At 42.6% G+C, this 26430-nt stretch overlaps 1 protein-coding gene across 2 annotated transcripts in view; it reads right to left on the bottom strand.

Annotated features, from left to right (window-relative positions):
* The window catches only part of traf3.S (TNF receptor associated factor 3 S homeolog), a 98801-nt gene extending 79470 nt beyond the window's left edge, over positions 1–19331 (bottom strand). The window contains exons 1-2 of one of the 2 annotated variants that reach the window (XM_018232322.2): positions 18444–19331; positions 3631–3725 (exon numbers count right to left, since the gene is read on the bottom strand). Coding sequence is in view for 1 of the 2 variants with exons in the window: in XM_018232321.2 (XP_018087810.1) it covers positions 448–454 (7 nt within the window). In the remaining variant the exon portion in view is untranslated. Of the gene's footprint in view, positions 1–447; positions 1135–3630; positions 3726–18443 lie in introns of those variants that run through there. The other variant, XM_018232321.2, reaches the window with a different exon arrangement.
* Between the last annotated feature and the right edge of the window lie 7099 nt (positions 19332–26430).

A 26430-nucleotide genomic window follows, 5' to 3' on the forward strand; every position in this document is an offset into this window, starting at 1 on the left:
CCCCGAGTCTGAAGGTGTGTCTCTGCTCTAAAACAGTTTCTTTATTTGGTGTTGCTGTTCCTTTAACATTGACACAGGAAGCAGTATGGTAGATTCCATTATCATAAGTAGGGACCAATGTAGAATACACCATCACCACAAGCTTTACTGAAGCCTAAAAGAAAACAAACGCTGCTGGTGATATCCTGAGTAACTTTTGCTTTTAAGGTTTAGTCTAGCGACCACTGGAATAGATGCACATCTTCCTGCAATGAATTTACATTTATAAGTGATCCGTCCTCACTTTACCAACACTGCTGTAAAGCGGCAATGAACCAGCCCGCAAACGCTGTACACAAGGACACTGCCTCTTTAAGCACACGGCCCGCCCACATGTGTATTGCTTGGGGTTTGAGGTCTAATGTGGGGAGCTGTAATGTAGTCCCGGCCGTACAACACGGTACTTACTGTGCATCAGGTAATGCCGGCACGACTTGGCCTGTATCCTGCAGCACGGGAAGATAAGCGTAGTGGCGGGAGTTTTCTCTGGCTTTTTCCTACAGGACAGCAGCTCATAACCGAAGCACAAGTCTGTGATTCATGCGTGCCATTAATCCGCACTCTATGTGGGATAGTGCGAGCCGAAAACCCCTATTCCACATAATGATGATAGAGCCAGCCGGGGCCCCTCCCCTTTTTTTCTGGAAAGTCCCTTCAGAGCGGCGGAGCAACACACACAGCTGAGCACTTCCTCTCTTGATGGAAATCCCCGATTACAAACTCCAGAGCTGCCAGACAGACATAGCTTGGCACATGGTACTGCCGCCTGCGCGTTATAGCTCTGCCATGGGGTTAGTGTATTTACATAAGCTACGGATCTACTTACATGTAAATAGTATACACAGTGCATATACTGGATATAATGTATATATTACAGGGCTGCCATTAGAAATCACAGGCCCTGTACAACAAAATGTTTGGGGACCCCTGGGCCCCGCCTACTCTGGCCACCAAGCCACGCCCACTCTGCCCACCAAGCTCCGCCCACTGGCCACCAAGCCATGCCCCAGATCCCGCCCACTCTAGTTAAAAGACCACACAGACATCAGCGCTAAAAAAAAGGTAACACCCCCCCACACACACACAAGTTATAAAAAGCTATTGAGGACCAGGGCCCCTTACAAGTTAAAAAAAATTGGGACCCCCAAAGAATTTTTTTTTAAAAGAAACATTGACGCCAGGGGTTCCACTTACAAGTTAAAAAAATTGGGGCCCAAAGGAATATTTTTTTTAAAAAAAAGGTTGGCGCCAGGGGTCCCCCTTGCAAGTTAAAAAAAATTGGGGCCCCAAGGAATATTTTTTTTAAAAAAAAACATTGGCACCAGGTTCCCCCCCTTACAAGTTAAAAAAAATTGGGGCCCGAAGGAATATTTTTTTAAAAAAACATTGGCGCCAGGGCCCCCCTTACAAGTTAAAAAAAATTGGGGCCCCAAAGAATATTTTTTTTAAAAAAACCATTGATGGCAGGGGCCTATAGAGAATAATACCTTGGTGGCCAGGGGATTAAGAAAAAAAAAAGAGGAATTGAACTCAAGGCTTCAGGACTTCAACTTCACCTCCTTTCATGACTTCGGGTCTTTTCGGCGCTTCAGGACTTCAATTTCGACTAATTTCGTGGCTTCAGGTCATTTCGCCACTTTGGCTTTTCTGTATTTCCGCATTTCTGCTGTTCGGGACTTCGGAAGGAGGTGGCATGGCTTCAGCTCTGTCAAGGGGGGCCGGCTCTTTCGAAAAGTTTAGCACTGCCGGGCCCCCATTCAGACCCGGAACATTTGTACCCCCTGTCCCAACCTGATGGCGGCCCTGATGGCATACCTCCCAACATTTTGGAAATAAAAAAAGGGACAAAAAAAATTGCCACTTGCTTGATCACGCCTGTTTTTGTGGCCACACCCCCTAATTACCATGTACATTTTACAAAATTTGTCAGGTTATTAAAGTTTGGAACATTTTTGCTAATGAAGGTGAATTGCCCTTTAAGCTGTAACTCTAACATTTCCCAATAGACTTGCTTATCTAAATTGTTACAATTACTTATCTCAAAATTGTGACAATAGTATCTTAGTTGCACCTGGTGGCTGTTCTGGGCTCTCTGCAAAAAAAGCCAATTAAGTTAGAAACTTTGTTTCTTTTTCTGGCTGTTCAGTGCAGAGAAAATCAGGGACTTTTTTAGTGCAAACGTGGGATTGCAGCTTGAGCTGTCAAAAGCGGGACTGTCCCGCTGAAAACTGGACAGTTGGGAGGTATGGTATGGGGAAAACATCTGCCTCAGCACAGGAAGGATCAAATATTCATAAGCATTTTGAAACCAATGTTTGTGCCCCACGTGTGTGCCTGTGTCAGGGAAGGCTCTCAAGGGGGGACAGTAGGTGGTTCTTTAACGGGTGGTTCACCTTCAAACAACTAATTGTTTTCAGACAGATCACCAGTAGTAACACGTTTTTCAATGACATTCTATTCTCTATGTGTCACTGTTTTCTAATATTAAAGTGTTAAGTGTCATTTTTCACCTTCTGAAGCAGCCCTGGGAGGGGGGGTCGCCGACCCTGTAAACTGTTCTAAATGGATACATTTAGTTGATACATTTGTTATCTTTGTCCCTGCTGAGCAGAATCTATGGGTTTCTTTAAAGGCAGGGAGAAGGACTACTGTGCAGCAGAGGCCTCCCAAAAGGACCACTGGGAACTCACTTAAAGGAGAATTCAACCCTAATGTTAAAAAACCCCTACCCCCCTACCCTACACAGACCCCCCTCCCCCCAGCCTAAGTGTTCCCCCGGGCAAATGCCCCTAATGTTTTACTTACCCCTCGGGGCAGATTCAGGCATCGGAGTTCACGGGCGCCATCTTTTTCTCTTCTGAAATCTTCGGAATGAGACCGGCGTGGCGGCGCATTCGCAGTTGGAGCAGTTTTCTGTTTCACTCCAACTGAGCATGCGTCGAAACTCACGAAAATTGCTGAATCACCAGTCTCATTCCAAAGATTACCGAAGCAGTTGAAGATGTTGCCTGTGAACTCTGATGCTTGAATCTGCACCGACGGGTAAGTAAAAGGTTAGGGGCATTCACCCGGGGTAACACTTATTCTGGGGGAGGGGGGTCTATGTAAATTAGGGGGTTAGGGACTTCTAACATTAGGGTTGAATTCTCATTTAAAAAAATATTTTTTGGCACAGTGTGTTTATCAAGGGTAGAATTGAAATTTTAAATTTGATTTTCAAGTTTTTTTATGGCTAAATTTGTCAACTAGGGAATTGTCAAAATTCGATTAGAGTTTTTTTAAGAATTCAATTTTCGAGATTTATGGCCCTTTAAAAACTCAAATTTGACTATTCACCGCCAAAAACTTGCCTAATTGTTGTTTTAGTCAATGGGTGACGTCCTGGGATCAATTTGGAGTTGTTTGCAGCCTTCCTGACATTTGAGGGTTTTTTTCTTAGAAAAAAACTCGAATCGAGTTTTAAAAATTCAAATTTGATTCGAGTTTTCGGGTCGATTCTATTCACCCAAGTTTGGAAAATTCCATTTTTTTTTTTAAATGTTGTTGGCAGCCACATGGATTGGGCATACAGCAAATTTTCCAGTTACTTACATCTCCCGCGCGCAGTCCTCAATGCCAATGGAGACAGGGAAAGTATGCGAGCGTGTTCACCTGGGGGGCAGAGTAGCGGAGAGACAGTGGGCAACCTAGAGGAACCAGAAATAGAAATCAGGCCTGGGTGGGTCCTTTTTTTTTTCCTGTCTGACCAGTAAGTGTTAGAGTCTTGTGGTAGAGTCCTGCGCGGAACCAATTTCTAAGACCCGAACCCTCGACCCGGACCCACAACTGCCTTATCCGCAACCTGACGACCACCATCAAACAGGAAGTGACTTTGCTGCAACCAGGAAGTGACATCATCAAAAGTGGGCGGGACAGAAACAAGGTTTGTAAAACTTTAAAAGGAGTAAAACATAGACAATAGTACATAAGATAAGAAATACAGATGAGACCCACATCTATACCTGCACCTGAAAATCCTCCCCTCATTCCGCAGGGTGATTTGGGAAACTTTGTGATTTTCGGCGCATGCGCAGTAGATCCTTACCGGTAAATCCCTCTACTGTATGCGCCACCAAATGCTGGTGAATACAGGAAGAAGAGTGCACAGGCGAACATGGCTGCCGTGAACTCAACAGGAGAGGAACTGCACGGAGGGGTTAGTAACAAGTTAGGGGCATTTGCCCGGGGGGAGGTAGGTCGGGGGGAAGGAGGGAGGGATTTTTAGGTTTAATTCTCCTTTAAAAAATATTTTCCATGGAACAGAATTATAACAATACTTTTATGGATGTAGATCATAATGGGACGGTATCACTAAGGGGCAGATTTATCAAAGGTCGATCTCCCAAACTCCCCCAATTGCCTCCATACGGGTTCTAGGAGGTCCCCCATAGGCTAAAACAGCACTTCGGCAGCTTTTAGGTGGCGATTGGTTGAAGAAGTTTTAAAGAGACAGTACTTCAAAATAATTTGACCTTCGAATTTTAATGTTTTTTCAACTTCGAATCGAAGTATGACTTCCCTAGTCGAAGTACACAAAAAAATTGTTTGAAATTCGAAGTTTTTCACTTTGAAACTTCACCTCTACCTTTGATAAATCTGCCCCTAAAAGTAGACCTCGCATTAGTAAAGTATGGGCAATCCTGTCCTACCCAGAAGTGGTCAACCATCAAAGGAACCCAGGGTAAAGTCTAAGCAACTGAAGGCCTGGCGCACATTGGAAAATATTGATGTTCCACCATCAGAACGATGAACAGCAGTGGTGTGTATGGCAGGGTAGAAAAGAGAAAGCTACTGCTCTCCCCCCAAATATTTCTGACCTCTACAGTTTGCTAAAGATCATGTGAACAAACCAGAAGAATAGAGAAAGAATGTTTGGTAGATGGATAAAACCAAAATATAACTTTTTGGCTTAAATGAGGAGCGTTACATTTGGAGAAAGAAAACATGGTGGTGGGAGTGTTCTGGTTTGGTTCTGTTTTGCTGCATCTGGGCCTGGATGGCTTGTCATCATTGATGGAACAATGAAGTCTGAACTAAACCAGAGAATTCTAAAGGAAAATGTCAAGACAGCTGTCGATGAACTGAATCGATCCTAAAAACACAAGTTGGTCTACCAAAAAATGGTTAACTTCTAGCCCCTTTGGTGGAGGTCAGGTGATCCCTTTGAGCAGAGGCACATGTTCAGATTCGGGGAGATTAGTCGCCCGGCCACAAATCTCTTCTTCGGGGCGACTAATCTTCCCAAACTGCCTCCCGTCAGCTAGAATGTAAATCGTCGGCGGGATGGCAATCTGAGTACTTCGTTTTCCCGAAGTCGCCTAAAGTAGCCCCACGAGGAAACAAAACACTCCGAGTGCCACCCCGCCGGCGATTTCGATTCTAGCCAGCGCGAGGCAGTTCAGGGAGATTAGTCGCCCCGAAGAAGAGACGATTTATCGCCGGGCGACTAAATCTCCCCAAATCTGAGCGCGTCTCTCTGCCCTTTAGGATATTTTCTATCAATTTCCTATTAGGTCAAGTACATTGGAGTCTGTCTTGGTGGACCTACCCTTTTATCCATTTAGTTTTAAATTAAATTAATCACCAAAACATACATGACAGGATCCTAAAATTAGGATCAGAGATCATTTTCTAGCTGTCTGCTAGTTATTTAAAGAAATTTCTTTCTATTACCGTCTAAACTGTCTCTGTATCCCAGCGTGTAAAATAATTGGCTACTTAAAAGCGATCCTGACATCTCCCACTCAAGTTATAGCTGATGTAGAAGTCTCCATTCTCATAACACAAGGTCCTGAGGGTGGCTCTTTTTTTGCCAGTATTTCAGAGCTAGATCAGACCCAAAAATACAGCACAGAATCTTTACAGAACGTTGGTTAGTTAGCTAGATTAGCTTCCTCCCATTTTTGGACTGATCTCCACTCTGTGAAACTTGTACTTTTTTGCAGTGGTGTTTAAAGGAGAAGTAAAGGTTATGTTAGGTACCCCCCAGTTGATTGTATTGACTTACCTGAAACCCCGGGCCAGTGCTCCTATCAGCAGAAAACTACACCGGCCCGGGGTTATTCCAGTGAGCACCACAGAACCATCTTCAGTCTTCCTCTTTCTTTGCCCGGTTGCACATGTGCAGTAGAACAAAAAGCTGAACTTTAACTAAAAAGTTGGCTATTTCATTCTACAGCGCATGTGTTTGCCCGGGAAAATTTGAAGACGGAAGAAGATCTCTCCGTGGTGCTCACTAGAAAAACCCCAGGCCGGTGCAGTTTTCTGCTGATAGGAGCCTAACATTTGGCACCCCCCAAGTGCAAACAGCCTTTCCTTCTCCTTTAACTTTTAGTATGTTGTAGAATGGCTAATTCTAAGCAATTTGAGCCTTTACATGTACAGGTGGGAGACTTTCCTATGTTCTTTTAATGTTCATAGCAAATTAAACAGTTAACAGTTAATTAGTTCAAACTGTTTTAGTCATCTCGCAAAAAAAAACAGTTCTAAAAGTGTCGCTCATTCCATGCTATTAAAAGCTGGCTGCCAACTCTATTTTCATTTTCTATTGCATGATTCTGTTTCAACTCTACAATCCACAGCCATATAAAACCGAATACTCTATTTACAACAAAACCATCCTTGCAAATATATATTCATATTTAATCAATTAAAATGCTGGTTTTTTTTTTTAGTGCAGTGCTAGTAATCATTTTGCTTTTCAGATTTCAGATAATCGTTACTGAATTCGAATACATATTACTGTACTCAGGGCCGGAACTAGGGGTAGGCAGAGTAGGCACGTGCCTAGGGAGCAAAGCTGAGGGGGGGCAAGGCACGTACTTGCTCTGTCGCCTACCCCGTGTCCGGTCCCGTCTCTCCTCGACTGGCATCTTCCGCGTAAATGCGCACAGAGCCGGCGCCTTGGCCCGCCAGGCTGCCTAGGGCGCCTGGCCGGGTTGGCCCGGCTCTGACTGTACTATAAGAAAATGTTCCTATATGTTAATATTTGTGTGTAGCAGAGAACACATTGCCAGGCACTTTGGGTATGTACTGCTGGAACTACATTTGTACAACTTGCTGAAAAATCGTTTAGCAGTACACACGGAGCACATGGCGGAATTCCTGTGTCCGAAAAACATAAAGAATGTTGGCTTCAGTTAGATTAGATTAGGGATGCACCAAATCCACTATTTGGGATTCGTCCAAATCCCTGAATCCTTCATGAAATATTTGGCTGAATACCGAAACTGAATTCTAATTTGAATATGCAAATTAGAGGCAGGAAAAGAAAGTGGGAAAAAAAGAATGTTTTACTTCCTTGTTTTGAGACAGTCACGTGATTTCCCTTCCCACACCTAATTTACATATGCAAATTAGGATTCGGTTCAGCCACCCACAAGGATTTGGCCTAATCCTGCTGGAAAAGAGTGAATCCTGGATTTTGCACAGCCTATCTATTTACCCAGTTTTATTTTTATAACGACCAATTCCTTTAATGTGCTTTCTCTTCCACTGGACCCACTCGCTCCTTCTCCAGTCCTGGTCCTATTCCCTTCCACTCTAGACTGGAAGGGAATGATGGCCAGCTCTGTGCAGAACATGGAGCAAAGAGCTTACTGTAATGGAGGAACTTACCCCACGGGACATCCAAGATGGCGACCTCCTGCTCCACCATGCGGTTCTTCCTGGTCGCAGTGGGACTGCGTCAGAAACGTGTCGCCCCAGGATTGGTCGCCGGCGACGGAATGGACGCCGGCGTCAGAATGTGCGTCGGCGTCAGGACACCAACGTGAGGACGTCGGCGTCATGACGTCAGCGCGTCAAGTTTTGGCGCCAAACTATGGACTATTTAAATCTATTTGCCCATCCTGTCATTGCCCAATTATAGGTCTATCTTGTATAGTTCCTGGGTGCGATTTCTTGCTATTTGGATTCTCCGTGTATTGACTTATTGCCTGTTTAACGATTCTGATTCTTTGCTGCCTGTACCGACCAATTTGCCTGCTTTTGACCATTCTTCTGATAAACCCTCTTGTACTGCGAACTTGGTGTTGTTTTGTCTCCTCCTTGGTCCACACTACAACAGAGCCTTCGGGCCCTGACACTTACAAAGTGAGACACTACACATACAAATTCAATTCAAGTGTAATAAATAATATTCCCCCTTCTTAAATTTATAAAGGCAAGGTACGTTTTGCAAACATTTAGTGACTCAACTGCTAGAAGAAAGACTTGACAGTGCAACGTGTATGCAATAAAACATCTTATTGAAATTGCAGTTATTTTGAGCCAAAAATTATGCCACCTTCAAGCAGGATTTTAATATGTGCAATGTGCAGTTAAAAAATCACACTACTTAAAGGGGAACTCCAGCTTCCAATCAAAATTTGATAAAGAGGCCCACAGAAACCCCTAATATACCCATCACAGTTACCTGTTTCTTCAAAAAGTAAATAAATGCTATTTTATATGCTGAAATCCAGCTGTTTTAACAGTTCTTCTCTTTCTGCATAATTTGAAATCCTGGCAGGGAATGAGGGACTAAACACTGATGTTCCGTTCCTTATTGAAATCACGTGTGCAGGAAATTGTGGGGTTTGGAGGATACAGGCTGCGGAAAGCTGGCTGTTGATACAAAGTAACAGTAGTCAGCCAGCTCAGCAAAGTAGTCTGATAGATCAGCAGTAGATTAAAAATCATGAAAAGTCTGCATATTTTTTAATGTTTATTGCAAAGTTGCTTAAAATTATGTTTACTTTTCAAAAAGTTAATGTTTTTGTGGAGTTCCCATTTAATTAAAAATCTAATTGCACAGTAATCTTGAATTTTACAATAAAAATTTGCAATGTGATAAGCTGATGCAATTTTTGTTATTTTAGAATATTTTAATTCCATTCATACTATTTATTACATAGTGTCATGGTTTTTGGGTTTTTTTGGGTTTCAAGATAGGTAGACACCATTTTGCTTTACATTACAATATATATTGAAAGTAAGAATTTCTGTAAGTGAAAGTAGTTAGGCCTATATCTTAGCTAGTGATCATGGAACAAAGGACTATTATCTGACGAAACCAAGAAATATATTATTTTGAGACGAAAACTGTTGAAATATGGATATGAACGTCAAATGATTTTTGCTTTGAGGAATGTATCTGGAGAAGAAGCCGTTGGATATACAGACAATGATATGTATCATGTTCAGTCATGCACTCACTGGCAGCACACAAAAATTTGCACATCCTACCCTATAGGAAAAGGCATGTCAATGTACAAATAGTACCACCCAGATTAAAAGCCTTGACCTTGGTTTAATTAGAAGACATCTACTGCAATCCCACATCATAGAAAAACAATTGGTTTGAAATTCCCAGTCCTTCGCAAACCATTACTACTAATGTGTACTATTTGACCTGTCCTTTAGTTGCCATCCCGCTGGTGATTTACATTCTAGCCGACGGGAAGGCAGTTTGGGGAGATTAGTCTCCCCGAAGAAGAGGAGATTTATCGCCAGGCGACTAATCTCCCCGAATCTGAGCGTGTCTCTGCCCTTATAAACTACATACATGTGATCCTTATAATCCCTTATCAATAAGTTAAAGGGATACTGTCTTGGGAAAAAACATTTTTTTTTCAAAATGAATCAGTTAATAGTGCTGCTCCAGCATAATTTTGCGCTGAAATCCATTTCTCAAAAGAGCAAACAGATTTTTTTTATATTCAATTTTGAAATCTGACATGGGGCTAGACATTTTGTCAATTTCCCAGCTGCCCCAAGTCATGTGACTTGTGCTCTGATAAACTTCAATTAGTCTTTACTGCTGTACTGCAAGTTGGAGTGATATCACCCCCTCCCTTCCCCCCCCCCCCAGCAGCCAAACAAAATAACAATGGGAAGGTAACCAGGTAACAGCTCCCTAACACAAGATAACAGCTCCCTGGTAGATCTAAGAACAACACTCAATAGTAAAAACCCATGTCCCACTGAGGCACATTCAGTTACATTGAGAAGGAAAAACAGCAGCCTGCCAGAAAGCATTTCTCTCCTAAAGTGCAGGCACAAGTCACATGACCAGGGACAGATGGGAAATTGACAAAATGTCTAGCCCCATGTCAGATTTCAAAATTGAATATAAAAAAATTTGTTTGCTCTTTTGAGAAATGGATTTCAGTGCAGAATTCTGCTGGAGTAGCACTATTAACTGATTCATTTTGAAAAAAACATGTTTTCTGATGACAGGATTCCTTTAACTAAGTTGTGGTTTACATATAGCCAAGTAGGCAATGTCTTATGTATCTGGTCGAAGACCAAAATTTAGAGAGTTATGCCACCCACAGCTTCTTTTACTGATGCTACCTGTCCGAACATTAATACCCACCAGAAATCACGCTTTTCAATCAAGTAATTGGGAAGCCCCAATGGTTGCCTTCATGGGTAAGTTATCAACTCAAACTACAATAGTGCTTGTGTTAGGATAATAATAATAATAATAATGGACCAATAGGCTGACATACAGTGCTTCCCAAAGTAATACAAGGAAGGTTGCAATATTTTGAACAAATAACTGCTGATTTGAAAACAGTAACTTGAATTGTGCATTCTTTTAATGTGCCATTGTTTAAGGCTAGAAAAATATCTAAAGCAAATATACCACAGTGTTATTTTCCTTCGTTAGTATAAAATACACATACAATGGTGCTTGAAAGTTTGTGAACCCTTTAAATGTTTCTATATTTTTTTATGTTTATGAATGTGACCTAAAAACATCATCTGATTTTCAAACAACTCCTGAATATGTTTAACCTAGTTATACAAATGAAACAAAAATTATATTTGCTCCATTTACATATCTAAGGCATAGAGGAGGGACAGGCAATATTTGATTGACAGCTCAGATTATCTTACAACAGATATGAATGCTTTAATAAAAAAAAAAATTAGATTTCATGTTTAATTTGAAAAGGACTTTTATTATACAGTTTTTTATGTCTGGGTGACATGTCCACTTTAAAGTTATTAAAGGGGACCTGTCACCTTAAGAAATATCACAAATCCTATTATATGATATTAGTCAAGCAAAACAAACTTCATTTACACTACAAACATTATTTATATCTTGCTTGCAATTCACAATCACAGCAAGCAGAAAGGCATCATTTTATTGGACACCGTTGGCGAGGCAAGCTTTGCGTTATGCCAAAATCTAGTGTATGTGCCAGAATGGGACATCTAATGCCAAAGCCCATGGACTGGCAACACAATTACTTAGTGAAGAGGGAAGGGAATTGTGAGAAGGTGTCCATCTAGTGCTTCATAGAATGTGAAAGTAATTACCTGTCCCACCTCTATGCCTAAGGAAAAGAAGAAAATCAAGGCAATATATGACTGACAGCTGAGACTTTTAAACAAGTTTAAAACTGGTATGGATTTTTTATTAGAAAATTGTTTAATTATACAGCCTTTTTTGTCTGGGTGATAGGTCCCCTTTAACAGAGTAAAATATAAGGATAAAGAGCTGAGGAGGTCCATGACTTTATATAAAGACACACAGCTGAAAGCCAAGTGCTTTTATACAGGTCACTGAACTCCAAGGTGACTTCTGATATTCTTATATTTTATACCAGGGAGTATTTTATAAAACTTAGGGGCAAATTCACTAAAGTGTGAAGCGCCTAATGCAAGCGCAAATTCACCAGCGTGGCGTAATTTCGTTACTTCGCCGATTTACTAATGGGTGCTGGCGTAAATTCACTAGCGAAGTGGACCTACTCTAGCGCTAATTCGCACCTTACACCAGGCGAAGTTGCGCTATGGCGAAGGGATGTAACTACGCTAATTCACTAACTTGCACATTTTACTGAACGTTACCTCTTGCGCCAGACTTGCCTTCACCACCTCAGACCAGGCGAAGTGCAATAGAGTAGATAGGGCTTGCATCAAAAAAAGTTGAAATTTTTTCTATGTCCCAAAAAAGCTGGAGTCTTTTCCTTTTTTAAGGGTGATAGGCTAAAAAAGATCGTAATTTTTTGGGTGGGTACCCTCCTTCCCCCCTACATTTCCTAACATATGGCACCTAAACCATACAATGGGCACATGTATAGGGCAAAATAACAACTCTATTTTATTTTATGAAGCTTTCCCAGCTTGTGTAGTGTAATGTATTTGCTGCTACATATACGTCCATTGTACTTTAACTTGGGGCGTATGCAAATTAGGCATCGCTAGTGTAACTTCACTTTCCTTGACGAAATAACGCTAGCGCAACTTCGCTACCATTCGCCTCCCTGAGCGCAACTTTGGATTTTAGGGAATTAGCGGCACCCTGGTGAAGTGTGGCGAAGCCTGCGCTAGCGCAACTCCGCAGGTTAGTGAATTTGCCCCAATGAGTTAAAGTTTCAGTGAGTCAACTAGAATCGCTGTTAAAACTATCCTGTTCTATGCTAAGAAATTAGTGTCTGTCTCTTATAAATAAGAGAGGTAAATATAAAAATGACATATGAAGGCAGAGGATGCTCCAATAAATTTTGATTCTTTTTTTATTATGTAACCAAGTCGTTAATAAAATTTGATACTTTTCAAAGACCCTGGTGCTCCGTGACCAAGACACATATGGAAGCACACCCAGAGCATGAACCCCATATCCCCTACCTTCAAACCCCCTGGGGAATCCTCCTGATATGTGCTAGGATAACTTTGTACTATAAAAATGGCAATGAAAATGAAGAAATCAAGGCAGACTGTAATGTGTATTTTTACTTGTTTTTTTTTTTATTTGTTGTACATTCCCAATCCCCTACCCTCCCTCCCATGTTAAAACTAAATAAAGAGATACTTTAAATAAAAAGTTTCAGTGAGTCATTGTTACATTACTAAGAACCAATTATACATCATGACTTACTAAAGGGATCCTGTCATCGGAAAACATGTTTTTTTCAAAACGCATCAGTTAATAGTGCTACTCCAGCAGAATTCTGCACTGAAATCAATTTCTCAAAAGAGCAAACTGATTTTTTAATATTTTTAAATCTGACATGGGGCTAGACATATTGTCAGTTTCCCAGCTGCCCCCAGTCATGTGACTTGTGCTCTGATAAAATTCAGTCACTCTTTACTGCTGAACTGCAAGTTGGAGTGATATCACCCCCTCCCTCTCCCCCCCCCCCCAACAGCCCATCAGCAGAACAATGGGAAGATAACCAGATAACCGCACCCTAACACAAGATAACAGCTGCCTGGAAGATCTAAAAACACTCAATAATAAAGCCAAGTCCCACTGAGACTGATTCAGTTACATTAAAGTGGACCTGTCACCTACACATAAAAAACTGCATAATGAAAGTCCTTTCCAAATTAAATATGGAACCCCAAAAAAATTTTTCATTAAAACATCCATACCTGTTATAAAGGTGTTTAAATATCTAAACTGTCAATCAAATATTACCTGCCCCGCCTCTATGCCCGTGGCATAGAGGAGGGGCAGTCAATTACTTTCACTTTCCATTCAGCACTTCCTAGATGTCACTGCTCTCCCCACATTCCCCCTTCCCTCCTCAGGCTCTATAATTGTGTACCACACTGCACATGGACATTGGGTCCCTCATTCTGGTTCATAAACAAGATTTTGGGGTGATACACAATATACCGTGTCCAGCGCCGTTTCGGTATGCATTGCCGCCTGAGGCGGCTCCAGTAATGCCGCCCCCCCAGCCCGATTCGATTTCCGGGGGGGGAGGCAGCAACGCTATTGCGGAGAGCGCAATTGCGCTCTCTCGCCCTAGTAAAGCCGAATTTCCGGTTCAAAAACCGGAAATTCGGCTCTTAAAGGCACCAGGAGCGGCTTTTTGCCGCCCCTGGAAACCTAGCTTGCGATGCCGCCTGAGGCGAGCGCCTCAGCTCGCCTCATTGGCGGATCGCCCCTGACCGTGTCCACAAAATGGCAGCTGCCTGCTTGCTGTGATTGTATAATTCCAAGACAGAAGGAAACAAAATTTAAATAATAAATACAGTGTAAGTAAAGTTTATTTTGCTCAACTAACATGATAGAAAAGAATTTGAAATTATTTCTTAGGGTGACAGGTCCCCTTTAAGTAGGAGAAATAACAGCCTGCCAGAAAGTAGTTCCATCCTAAAGTGCAGCACAAGTCACATGACTGGGGCAGCTGGGAAACTGACAATATGTCTAGCCCCATGTCAGATTTCAAAATTGAATTTAATAAAATCTGTTTGCTCTTTTGAGAAATGGATTTCAGTGCAGAATTCTGCTGGAGCAGCACTATTAACCGATGTGTTTTGAAAAAAATATGTTTTCCCATGACAGTATCCCTTTAAGAAATGGACCTGTTTGTTACACATATACTAAAACAATCCATTAGTCAGTTCCCTGCACCTCTGGGTGTGTAAGCTGCCGCTGGGTCTGCTTCCCTGTTGTTACACCCCTGGTTTCTAAATGACAAACACACTGATAAAACATTACTGACACCTAGCTTCCCGCAGAAAAACTGCATACAATCCATGGTAGCTCCAGTTTATATTTTAAGGATTCTTGCCATGTTCTCTAGCTGTTTCTGCCGACATCTTCGATTTCTCATTTTTATTGATTCTTTCAGGAAAAAATATGACTTTCGGTAACACTCTGCTGGCTACGGCAAACTGGGTTTCAGCAAGAAGTTACAATCCAGTGCGTGCGTGATTAACATCTGACTTCAGATTCTTTTAATGCCGAAAACAAATAAACCAGGTAATCTGATTGAAAACCTCACCATGCGAAGCAAAACAAATATATCTGCTACACCGACAGGCTTCTGCTTGTTCCATATGAATTGCAGGCATCATTCAAAGCTTGCTCTGGGCTGATATAGTTGTTCAATTGTGTGCCCCCCGTATCATAAAGCAGCATTGTAATAATATCATCATACATAGTATCATCATTTCTGAAATACACTGGTCTTTGCAGAGACGTAACTAGAGGGGGGCGGGGCCTGGCGCGGGACGTGCAGCCAGGCCCCGCCCCCTCCATACGGCCGGAAACGGCTGCATTTATGGCCGCATTTCCCATTTACAAGTGGCGTGCGAGCTGCCGGGGGGCCCCGAGGGGGTGCGGACCCTGGCCCAATCGCACCCCCTGCTCCCCCGGTAGTTACGCCACTGGCAGTGGCGTAACTCCCGGGGGAGCAGGGGGTGTGATTGGGCCAGGGCCCGCACCCCCTCAGGGCCCCCCCCCGGCAGCTCACGCACCACGATTCCCGGGCGGTTCCGGGTGTACGGAGGGGGGCGGGGGGCCCAGCAGCGCTTCCCGCGTCAGGGCCCCCCCCCTAGTTATGTCACTGGCCACTGGGTCTTTGCAAACGTGTTATAGAAGATAACCATGCCAACTTATCCCAATGCACATATTTGTCAGCTCCTGACTATGTTCATTAACCTTTTAAACCACTAGGAAAATTATTAGGGATGCACCGAATCCAGGATTCGGTTCGGGATTCGGGCGTTTTTTCAGCAGGAAATTAGGGGCGGGAAGGGAAATTGTGTGACTTTTTGTCAAAAAACAAGTAAAAAATGTTTTCCCCTTCCCACTTCTCATTTGCATATGCAAATTCGGGTTTGGTTCGTTATTCGGCCGAATCTTTGGCAAAGGATTCGGGGGTTCGGCCGGATCCAAAATAGTGGAACCCTAAAAATTATGAATGCACTTAACCCACCACCACTAAGCAATGTTAATCCTTTACAACCCATGCAGTCTTCATCATCCCTTCATGCATCATGTTCATCTATTAAAGGGGTGCTTCACCTTTTAGGTAACTCTTACTATGTTATAGAATGGCCAATTCTAAGCAACTTTTCAATTGGTTTTCATTGTTTATTTTTTATGGTTTCATAGTTATTTGCCTTTGTCTTCTATTTCTTTGCAGCTTTCAAATGGGCGTCGCTGACCCCTTCTAAAGAACTAATGCTCAGTAAGCCTACACATTATATGGGGCACATTTACTAAGTTCGAGTGAAGGATTCGAAGTAAAAAAACTTCGAATTTGAAGTATTTTTTTGGGTACTTCGACCATCGAATAGGCTACTACGACCTTCGACTACGACTTAGATTCGAATGATTCGAACTAAAAATCCTTCCGACTATTCGACCATTCGATAGTCGAAGTACTGTCTCTTTAAAAAAAACGTTGACTACATACTTTGGCAGTTTAAACCTACCGAGGTACAATGTTAGCCTGTGATGACATTCCCCATCAGTTTTCTAAGGTTTTTTTGATCGAAGAAAAGTCCTTCGATTGATCGCTTAAAATGGTTTGATTCAAAGGATTTCATCGATTTTTCCTTTGATCGATCGATCGTAGGATTTGCGGTAAATCCTTTCAAATTCGATATTCGAATTTGTAGAATTTTACTTCAAGGGTCGAATTTGAGGGTTTATTAACCCTCGATAATTCGACCCTTAGTAAATGTGCCCTTAATTGTTATTGCTACTTTTTATTACTCATCTTTCAATTCAGGCCTCTACTATACATATTTCAGTCTCTTATTCAAAATCAATGTATGGTTGCTAGGGTAATTGGGACCCTGGCTACCAGATTGCTTAAAATGCAAATTGAAGTGCAGCTAAATAAAAAGCCAAATAACTCAAAAACCTTAAATGATAAAAAATGAAAACCAATTGCAAATTGTCTCATAATATCCCTCTCTACATCATACTAAAAGTTATTTGAAAGGTGAACGACCCCTTTAATGGATGTGCATCTTCCTTTAAATTTCTTGATTTTGCTTTTCATCGGCAATATTAAAGCTTTCTCCTATGGGTGAGATGGTCTGTTTGAATATAAATACCACTGTGCATTTTCTCATTTCATACCAGGAGAGGGAATGAAGAATTGCCTCGTATATCTCCAATATAGACAACAGGCGGCTCATTTCTTGCCCTTTCGCACATTTACATTTATTTTTATTCGCCTATTAGAGTTTATTATTATATAAGGAATAGGGATGGGCGAATTTGACCTGTTTCGTTTCGCCAAAAATGTCACCGATGCCCATTTAAGTCTATGGGCTTCAAAAAAAATTATTTCGCGCAATTTTTTTGACTCGCATCTTTTTATTTTGACGCACAACGTCATACAAGTCTATGGGCATCATTTTTTCAGCGAAACAAGGCGAAAAAATTTGCCCATCCCTAATAAGGAATATAAGTAGGGATGGGCGAATTTGATTCATTTCGCCAAAAATTCACCGCCGGTGAAAATGTCGCCCGACGCCCATTAAAGTCTATGGGCGTCAAAATAAAATTTGATTTTAATGATATTTCGTTTTTAATAATACTATGCCATTGTATCGATTATCTTCATCTGCATAATATTTGCTGTCATACTGTTATCACTTGTTTAACATGAAAATCAAATAAAATATTTTTTCAAATTAAAAACGAAATAAATAAATAAAAAATAATTGACGCACGGCGAAATTCTTTTTTGACTCTCGTTTTTTTTTTCTTTCCGCACAATGCCATACAAGTCTATAGGCATCATTTCCACGGCGAAACAAGGCGAAAAAATTCGCCCATCCCTAAATATAAGCAAAATGTATCCCCAAAGGCGGTTTTATGTTTTTCCCGTTCATTTATAATCACCACTTATAATCACTGGCTTTATTTCTTCACTGAATTCGTTACAATTAAAGAGTTATTCATTTGCAGCCGGGATATTCCGAGCCCCCTGGGCTTGTAATAAAATCTTATAGCCAGTCGGATCCTTGTAGGAGTCCAGACTGCAGTACCATTAACAAGGTGGAGTGACAGTCATTTTGTGATGTTAAAGGGAACAGAATGTATCAGCTTGATCCTTGGTAAATGTACTCATTCCTTACCAATTCATTTCTTCTATCCTTTTTCAATATGTCGTCTCATCTGGGTGGACTAATGGGGGGTGCTGAATTCATTTCAGTGGCTGCTACCATCTTTTTTTCCCCCGGGGGCACCTAAAGTGACCTGGCACACATCATGGCACTGCATTAACCAGTACACTGCCTCGGTGTCATTAGGGTTGCCACCTGGCCGGTGTTTTAATAATGATAATAATAATAATAAAACTATATATAATAAAAATAATGGTTGATCCCAATGTTATTAATAGGGAAAAAAGATAAATGTATAGGAAGGGGAGTATTTTACCCAGAACCCCTAGGTGTAATGCCCATGACATGATGGATTTGTGATTAAAGAGTGGGCACTGGCAGCTGCAGCCAATATTCCAGCCCTTATGTCAGAACTATTTGCACTAGAGACAAATAAAAAGGACCCAGTAAAGCCTCAGCTCCCCCCCAAACAGCAGTCCATTAGAACATTCCATTAGAAAGGTGACTGATGGGGGAGTTCAGTTAATAGCACTTACCTTTTCCTCACTTTACTGAATTCTGTGCTGCTGGGCATTAGGTGTGTGGAGTCCATGGTGGATACAAAGATGAAGGTTATCTGGAAGCAGAGGAGCCTATATTTGTGCTGCCAGAGGCATCTGTACAAAAGGCGAGCAGCAGGTGCAAAGTGGCTAATTGGGCAGCAGCAGCAGCAGCAGCAGCAGGAATACAGACTAGTTGCTCAGCAGAGCGAACCATGTCATCTGCCGGCAGCAGCCCGGAGAAAAAGCCGACAGCAGCCGCGATGAGGTGAGAGCGAGAAGAGAAGCAGCAGCCGCACGTCCTACAGCGTCAGCCTCAGCAGCCTCACACACACACACTGCACTGGGACTGGCTCCCTCCAGCGCACAGGGGGTTGCGTCAGCTAAAGGCATCACTTACAATAGTACAACCGGACTAGGCAGGACACCACCCCCCCCCCCCATTGGATTGAATGGTGGCGTCCAGATGGGGGAAAAAAAGGAGTCCGGTAGTTTTGCGGCGCAGCAGCTGAATGTGACTAAAGGGAAAGGCTGCTGAACTGATGTTGGGAATGGGAAGGCGATGAAGTGGAGGCTGCAGTAGTGGAGGCTGCAGTAGGGGAGGCTGCAGTAGGTCACGTAAGGACACCGGAGTGCGCATGTCACAGTGACAGAGACACTCGTGGGACATTTAGAAATACATTCGTGGAACAGTGAGAGTCTGGGAGATAGTCAGGACTTCTACACTGGGACGTGTGCTGCTCTGTGTGTATTGTCTGTGTGAGTTATGAGCAATTGCATGCAGGGCAGCCATCAGGGGGAGAGTTGTAGTTGGCCCCCAGGGTAAAGGGGCCACGCCACACCACAATTACTTGATTAGCCGGGACCCCCATCTTTCTGAGAGCTGCTGACTTCGGGAAGGCATGGACGTTTAATTTTGGGCACCAATTTTTTTTTTCTCATGTGGGGTCCTAGCCACCAATATTTTTTAATGGGGGGGGCCCTGACCACCAATATCTTTTTATTTCTTATTAACATGTGGGAACCCTAGCCACCAATATTCTTTTTGTTTTTTTTACTGTGGGGTGGGGAGGGCGAACCTGTAGGTGGGGCTTGCGGTGGGCGCAGCCCAAGGGTCCCAGGAAATTTTGTCGTATGGGGCTCTGTGATTTCTGATGGCGGTCCTGATTGCATGTATCCATGTCACCCTACCAGGAACCTTCTACATGATATTTGGGGCCATACAGGGAACTAGACGAAGCCTCTGTGTTGCAGGGTTGCCAGGTCTTATTTTCAAAACCAGCCAAAGTCAGCTACAAATACAGCCGAGAGACACTTCAACAGTAGCCCCAAAAATAGCACAGCATGTGCAGTGAAAAAAGTCTAAATATATGTGAAAATGGGCCTTTTTCAAATCTTTCCATGAAGCAAAATGGGACCAATTCCCCATCACCAGGGAAGTAACTACAAAGGGGGTCCCAGGAGGTAAAGGGGTCCAACAAGGCCCCAATAATTAATAAATATTGGTAAAATAGCTGAACCTCTAGACATTTTGGTGGCCAGTGCATTTTTGCCCCCAAATTGTCAGAAATTGAGGAAAGTCACCTGAAAATGCGAGAAAGCTTAAAGGTGGCCATACACGGGCAGATTAAAGTTGCTGATTTCGGTCCTTTAGACCAATTCACCAGCTTATCTGCCCGTGTATAGGGGCTTCCGACGGGTCTTCCTGATCTATATCTGACCACGATATCAATCAGGAAGGTTTCATTTTTCAGGCGATCGGCCATTGCTCCTCTTTGTAATAGGCCGAACATTTGGAATATAGCCGTGCCGTTGGTGGGCATATCGGGGAAAGAACCGCTCGTTTGGCGATGTCGCCAAACAAGCGGATCTTATAGTGTATGGCCAGCTTAAGAGTGATGGGAGACTGGGGTACAGAGCTCAAAATCTGCTAACGCCCGTCAGTACAACTTGGTAGTCGCCAAATTGTTAAAACTACATTACCCAACATGCATTGGGAGACACAGGCTTGGTACATTAGGGCAAGAAAAAAACTGACTGGTTTCCAAACTACAAACCAGCCAAAGGCTCAAAAAGCAGCCCAAATCTGTATCTTGGCTAGTTTGTACTTTAAAAACCCACCTGGGCTTTAAATTAGTAGCCCACATTGGCTGGAAAACAGCCACCCTTGCAACCCTGTTTCTACATGACCTTTGGGGATATACAGGGAACAAGAAAAAGCCTCTGTGTTGTAGGGTTGCCACCTTTGACAGCAGTTAAACCTGAACAAAGGGAATTGGGCAGATAGCATTGGGGGGTGGGGCAGTGATGTTGGGGTGGGCATGATGACATCAGAGGAAGACAAATGATGTCAGTGGAGTTATGATGCCGGGGCAGGGTTAGTGGCTTGAATTCTGTTCAGTTTTCTGACCATGCATGGGCATTAGGTCCCCCATTCTGGTGCATACACAAGATGTTGGGGTGATACACAACTTGCCTTGTCATAAATGGCACCTGCATGCTTACTATAATTGTGAATTCCAAGATTGAAGGAAACAAAATTTAAATAATAAGTATAGTGTGAGCAAATGTATTTTGCTCAACTAACATGATAGAAAAGTATATGGAATTATTAATTTCGGTGACAGGTCCCCTTTAAGGCGAGTATCTTAGTATTTAAATGTTTTTATTGGCCAAATTATTATTCAGGTTTCACAAGGCTGAAAACCAAACAGAAAATTAAGACCTGAACAGCCCTTATAAAAACCGAATTGTTCGGGTCAAAACATATGGCAACCCTACTGTGTTGCCTTTAAAGGGGAAGGAAACCTTGTCGGCGCAAACCCCCCACCCCCCCTCCCGTTTGTTGCCCACCCTCCCTCCTCCCCCCTGGCCTACCCGTCCCGCTGGGCAAATGCCCCTAACTTGTTACTTACCCTTCTGCGCAGGTCCAGTCCACGGAGTTCACAGACGACATCTTCTTCCACGCGATCTTCTTCCTGCTTTGAACGGCGCATGCACAGTAGGATCATTTCGCCGGTACGATCTACTGCGCATGCGCGTGACTTTTGGCGCCAAAACGCCGGTCAAAGCAGGAAGAAGATCGCGTGGAAGAAGATGGCGTCTGTGAACTCCCTGGACTGGACCTGCGCAGAAGGGTAAGTAACAAGTTAGGGGCATTTGCCCAGCGGGACGGGTAGGCCAGGGGGGAGGAGGGAGGGTGGGCAACAAACGGGAGGGGGGGTAGGGGGGTTTGCGCCGACTAGGTTTCCTTCCCCTTTAAGCTGACTGTGGTGCAACTGGAGTCATGAGTAAAATATTGCAGATGATTCTGTACTTTAGGGGAGTGATCAAGTCTGAGCTGTCGGTTCCCAGATGCATCCAAGCCACTGCAGTTTGAATTACATGCCATTGGGTCTGCTGGAATTCCCCTGCTCCATACACGTTGTAATTAAAGAACACAAACCAAAAAAAACCTTTCTTTTCTTTCTTTGTTTTTTGCCTGGACCTAAAAAAACACCAAATATGTTCGCTCCTGTCAGGAAACCTCACAATGTCATGAAATGAACCTTAAGGGTAGGATTTCATGGAGTGCGTGGACCCGATACGTCCCAATGCGACTAAACGCATGCGACGTGTCCGATGTTTTACAGAAAATGGAAGTGAAGGTGAAGTCGCAGGAAACAACTACATTCATCCGACTGTCGGATGAAAACGCGATGAATGTAGTTGTTTCTTACGATTTCTCCTTCACTTCCGTTTTCTGTAAAACATCCGTCACGTCGCATGCGTTTAGTCGCATTGCGACGCATCGGGTCCACGCGCACCATGAAGTCCTACCCTAATACTCTCTGGGAATAATACACAGCACTTTTTCACCCTATACTTTTAGCACAGTGGGGCACAAAGGGGCATGGCAATGCTGAATTTCTTTTTCAGAGCGTTCCAGGCCCCCCCACCAAAAAAAATATGTTTGGAGTGGTCCGATGGGCATAGCTGCTCCTGCCCGCAACCCCCTCCCTTGCCACAGGATTTTAATGCTATAGAGCAATTATCCCCAACCAGTAGCTCGTCAGTAACATGTTGCTCTCCAACCCCTTGGATGTTGCTCCCAGGGGCCTCAAAGCAGGAGCTTAGTTTATCATTTTTAGCTTGGAGGCAAGTTTTTGTTGCATAAAAACCATGTGTACTGCCAAACAGACTCTCCTGTAGGCTGTCAGTTCACATAAGAGCTACCAAATAGCCAATCACATCCCTTATTTGGCACAAACAGGAACTATATTTATGCTTGTGTTGCTCCCCAACTCTTGAATGTGACTCATGGGTAAAAAATGGCTACGGAAACCTGCTATAGGAAGCTGACCCAGAGGTACGAGCCCTCCCTCAACCATGGGGTCTGATTCTTCTGTAGTTACACCATTGATTATCACCACCTGGTCTTTTACAGGTCACAAGAATTGTTTGGTTCCATTGTAGATACAGTAAATTCTACAAATTATATCCATGTAGCCCCCAAGGCTTCTTTCCTGGATCTTTCAGCAAGGTTAAGAATTTGAAAGTGAGAGAGCACATAATCCATTCCATTATTTATGATGTAAGGTTGATAACCAGAAGTAGAAGTTTCATGATTGCGTGGTTTAGGACCAAAATGGAAATGTTACTGACCTGGCCAAAACATACAGTAAATATAGTGCTTTTAGACAGGTCAGAGACAGGTGACTTCTAATATCCTCTTGCTTTTTACTTTAAAAAAAATTATTTTATAATATACATCAGTAACCATAAAAGCAATATGGGCAAGTGCTTAGATTTCAGAGGTTTAAGTTTTGGTGAGTCATGTGACAAAAAATGAAATCACTAGGTACCAATTGTAACTGATGACATCACTAAGCACCATTTTTAAGGATATAATTTACAGAATAATCATGACTTTTGTGAATATGCCCCTATTGTAAAATACATAGTGAATAATGTACCTATTTGAAAATATAAGGATATCAGAAGTCACCAAGGAGTTCCATGACTACGCTTTTATATTGGTCATGGAACTCTTAAGTGACTTTTAATATCCTAGTAATTAACAAAAGGGGGTACATGGTTTATTATAATATCCATGGTTCAGTGAGTCATGTGACATATCACTGAGGGCTGATATGTGACTTGGCTCTGTACATACCACATTATTGGATTTCCAGATACCCAGTGGCATAGGCAGCAGGTACTGGAACCCACAAAAAATGAGGCATAAAGCACCCGGGAGTATGCGCAGAGCGTCGTGAAGGTGGACGCTCTGACGTCACGTTTCAGCGGCAATTTGAAAATAAGGGTAGGACTACACAAAGTTTTCAGCGCGATCCGTCGTGCTGCGACAAAACGCAGGCGACAAACTGCATGCAACGGAAATAAGGTAAGAGATAGAAATGTCGGATGAAGTCACATTGTTGATCCGACGCGACTGTCAGATGCAGACGCAACGTGCAGCATCTGCATTCGATAGTCGTGTTGCGTCGGATCAGCGCTGTGACTTCATCCGACAATGCATTCACTTACCTTATTTCCATCGCATGCATTTTGTTGCCAGCGTTTTGTCGCAGCGCGTCGGATCATAACAAAAACGTCCGTGTAGTCCTACCCTAAAAGGCGCATTCTGATTCAAACTCATTGCTCAAGCTTGTTTTGAGTTTCGTGGACTTGCTAAGCACAAACCTCTGATTATCTTTACTGGTTTTGACCCTTGCCTGTTGTTTTGACTCTGATCCTTGCCACCAGCCTTTAACCCTTTGCCTGCCTTACACTCCCATAATTGTAATACACACACCCATATATATTAGTTGTAACACATCAGTTAAGATGGATAAGATACCAGTTATTAACACATAAACAGGAATGTCTAACAATAATGGGAACAAAAGTCAATACGGGGAAGGTACAGAATATGACTAATGTCATTCGGTGTTTACTCTGCTGGCATTTTCCCTTAAAGCCTGTATGCGCATTGGCAAGTTTTCTGTGAAATTAAATTATAGTAAATTATTTTCCCTCAATCACCAAAAAACTAAAGAGAGTTATGTAGTGATAATACAGACTAGGATGCTTAAAGGGCATGTAAAGGCAAAAAAATAAAATCCCATTTTTACTTTCTTTAATGAAAAAGAAACCTTTTGAGACAGCTATTGTTTCTCCCCTTCTTATTGTATTTTAACATGACCCAAGTCGCAATGTCCGCTTGGACCCCCTACCCGACACGACCCACAAGTACCTTATCCACAACCCGGACCCGCTGAACATCAAGAATCAGGAAGTGCTGTAATTGTAAACCGGAAGTGACATCATAGAAAGTAGACGTGATCAGAAAAAAAGGAGTAAAACAGGAAATGCTGGCATTGTAAACCGGAAGTGACGTCATCAGAAGTAGACATGACCAGAAAAAAGGAGTAAATATCGACATTGGCCCGACCCACGACCCGCAAACCCGCAGAACCGCCGAAACGCGTCTATACCCACACCTGGGACTTCTACACGCAACCCACAGGGTACCGCAGGTTTTTGCAGGCAACCCGGGCATGAACAAAAGGGGGCAGGACGTGATGTAAAAGTAGGAAGAGTCACGTCCCGGCGATGGCCAAAAGGAGGAGAACAGTTACATTTCCAGCAGATTGGAGGCGGGCCAAGGGGTTTTGTTAAGGGTATTACAAATTTACCGGCAACTACATTCAGGCTTGGATTTGTGGTGAGGCCACAAAGGCCCGGGCCTAGGTTGGTATAATTTTAGGGGCGGAATGCCGCTAGGGTTGCCACCTTTTCTGGAAAAAAAATACCGGCCTTCCTATATATTTATCTTTTTTTCCTATTAATAACATTGGTCAACCATAATTTTTACCAGCCAGGTAGCCTACATGCCTACATGCCACCCTGCCGCATAGGCACATGCGCGCGCTCGCGGCAGTTAGGGTTGCCACTTTTTACGTGATGTAAAAGGGGTGGGGCATGACATAAAAGGGGGCGGGATGTGATGTAAAAAGGTGTGGAGCCACATCGCGGGATGGCCAGAAGGAGGCAAAAATTTAAGTTTTGAGCGGATTGTGGGCGGCCGAGGACTTTTGTTAGGGGTATTACAAATTTACCAGCAGCTACATTGCCAGTAAATTTGCAATACTGGCCCCGACAGGTGTTTCACCGGCTAGGCCAGTAAAACACCGGGCGGGTGGCGACTAACTCAGTGAAGGGGACCGCACAGAACCGTAGTGCAGTAGAGCAGCCACTCAGAGATCAGACTTCCAGACAGAAGTGTAAAAAGACTGTAGTTTATTTGGTATGCTAAGGCACAGCCTTACATGTTTCGCATCTCACAGACACTTAATCATAAGCTGAAATTGTTTGTTACAACACACCAAATTTAAAGGAAAAAGCACCAATGAGCACTCAGATTGCAAGTACCAATCCCAATAGAGTTTCCAGTCTCCCAATGGCAGGAGCCATAGGTGTCACATCATAAATATGAGCCGAACTCCAAAAGGAGGCTCGGATGCCATCTTAGTGCTCTCGATGGTGAGAACAAATCAAAACAACCAAAACTTTATAACAAAAGCAATATTAAACAAAACTTCATATTTTATATAAATATCTATCTATATATATATATATATATATATATATATATATCTCTCTCTCTATCTATCTATCTATCTATATATATATATCTCTATCTATATATATATATATATATATATAAATCTCTCTCTCTCTATATATATATAAATATCTATATATCTATATATTTATATATATATAAATAAATATCTATCTATATAAATATCTATCTATATATATATATATATATACACACACACAAAACAGCAAAACAAATACCCTAGCCACTAGATTTCCCATAGGCATGAAAAATGAACTTGATGTAACACATTATTTCTGATTGTAGGCTTAATGTATCATATCTTGTCATGTCTTGATGATTTGTATCTTTCTTTTCAACTGATTTTTTTTTGTG

The sequence above is a fragment of the Xenopus laevis genome, chromosome 8S (genome assembly GCF_017654675.1).
Source record: "Xenopus laevis strain J_2021 chromosome 8S, Xenopus_laevis_v10.1, whole genome shotgun sequence".
NCBI classification, from domain to species: Eukaryota; Metazoa; Chordata; class Amphibia; order Anura; family Pipidae; genus Xenopus; species Xenopus laevis.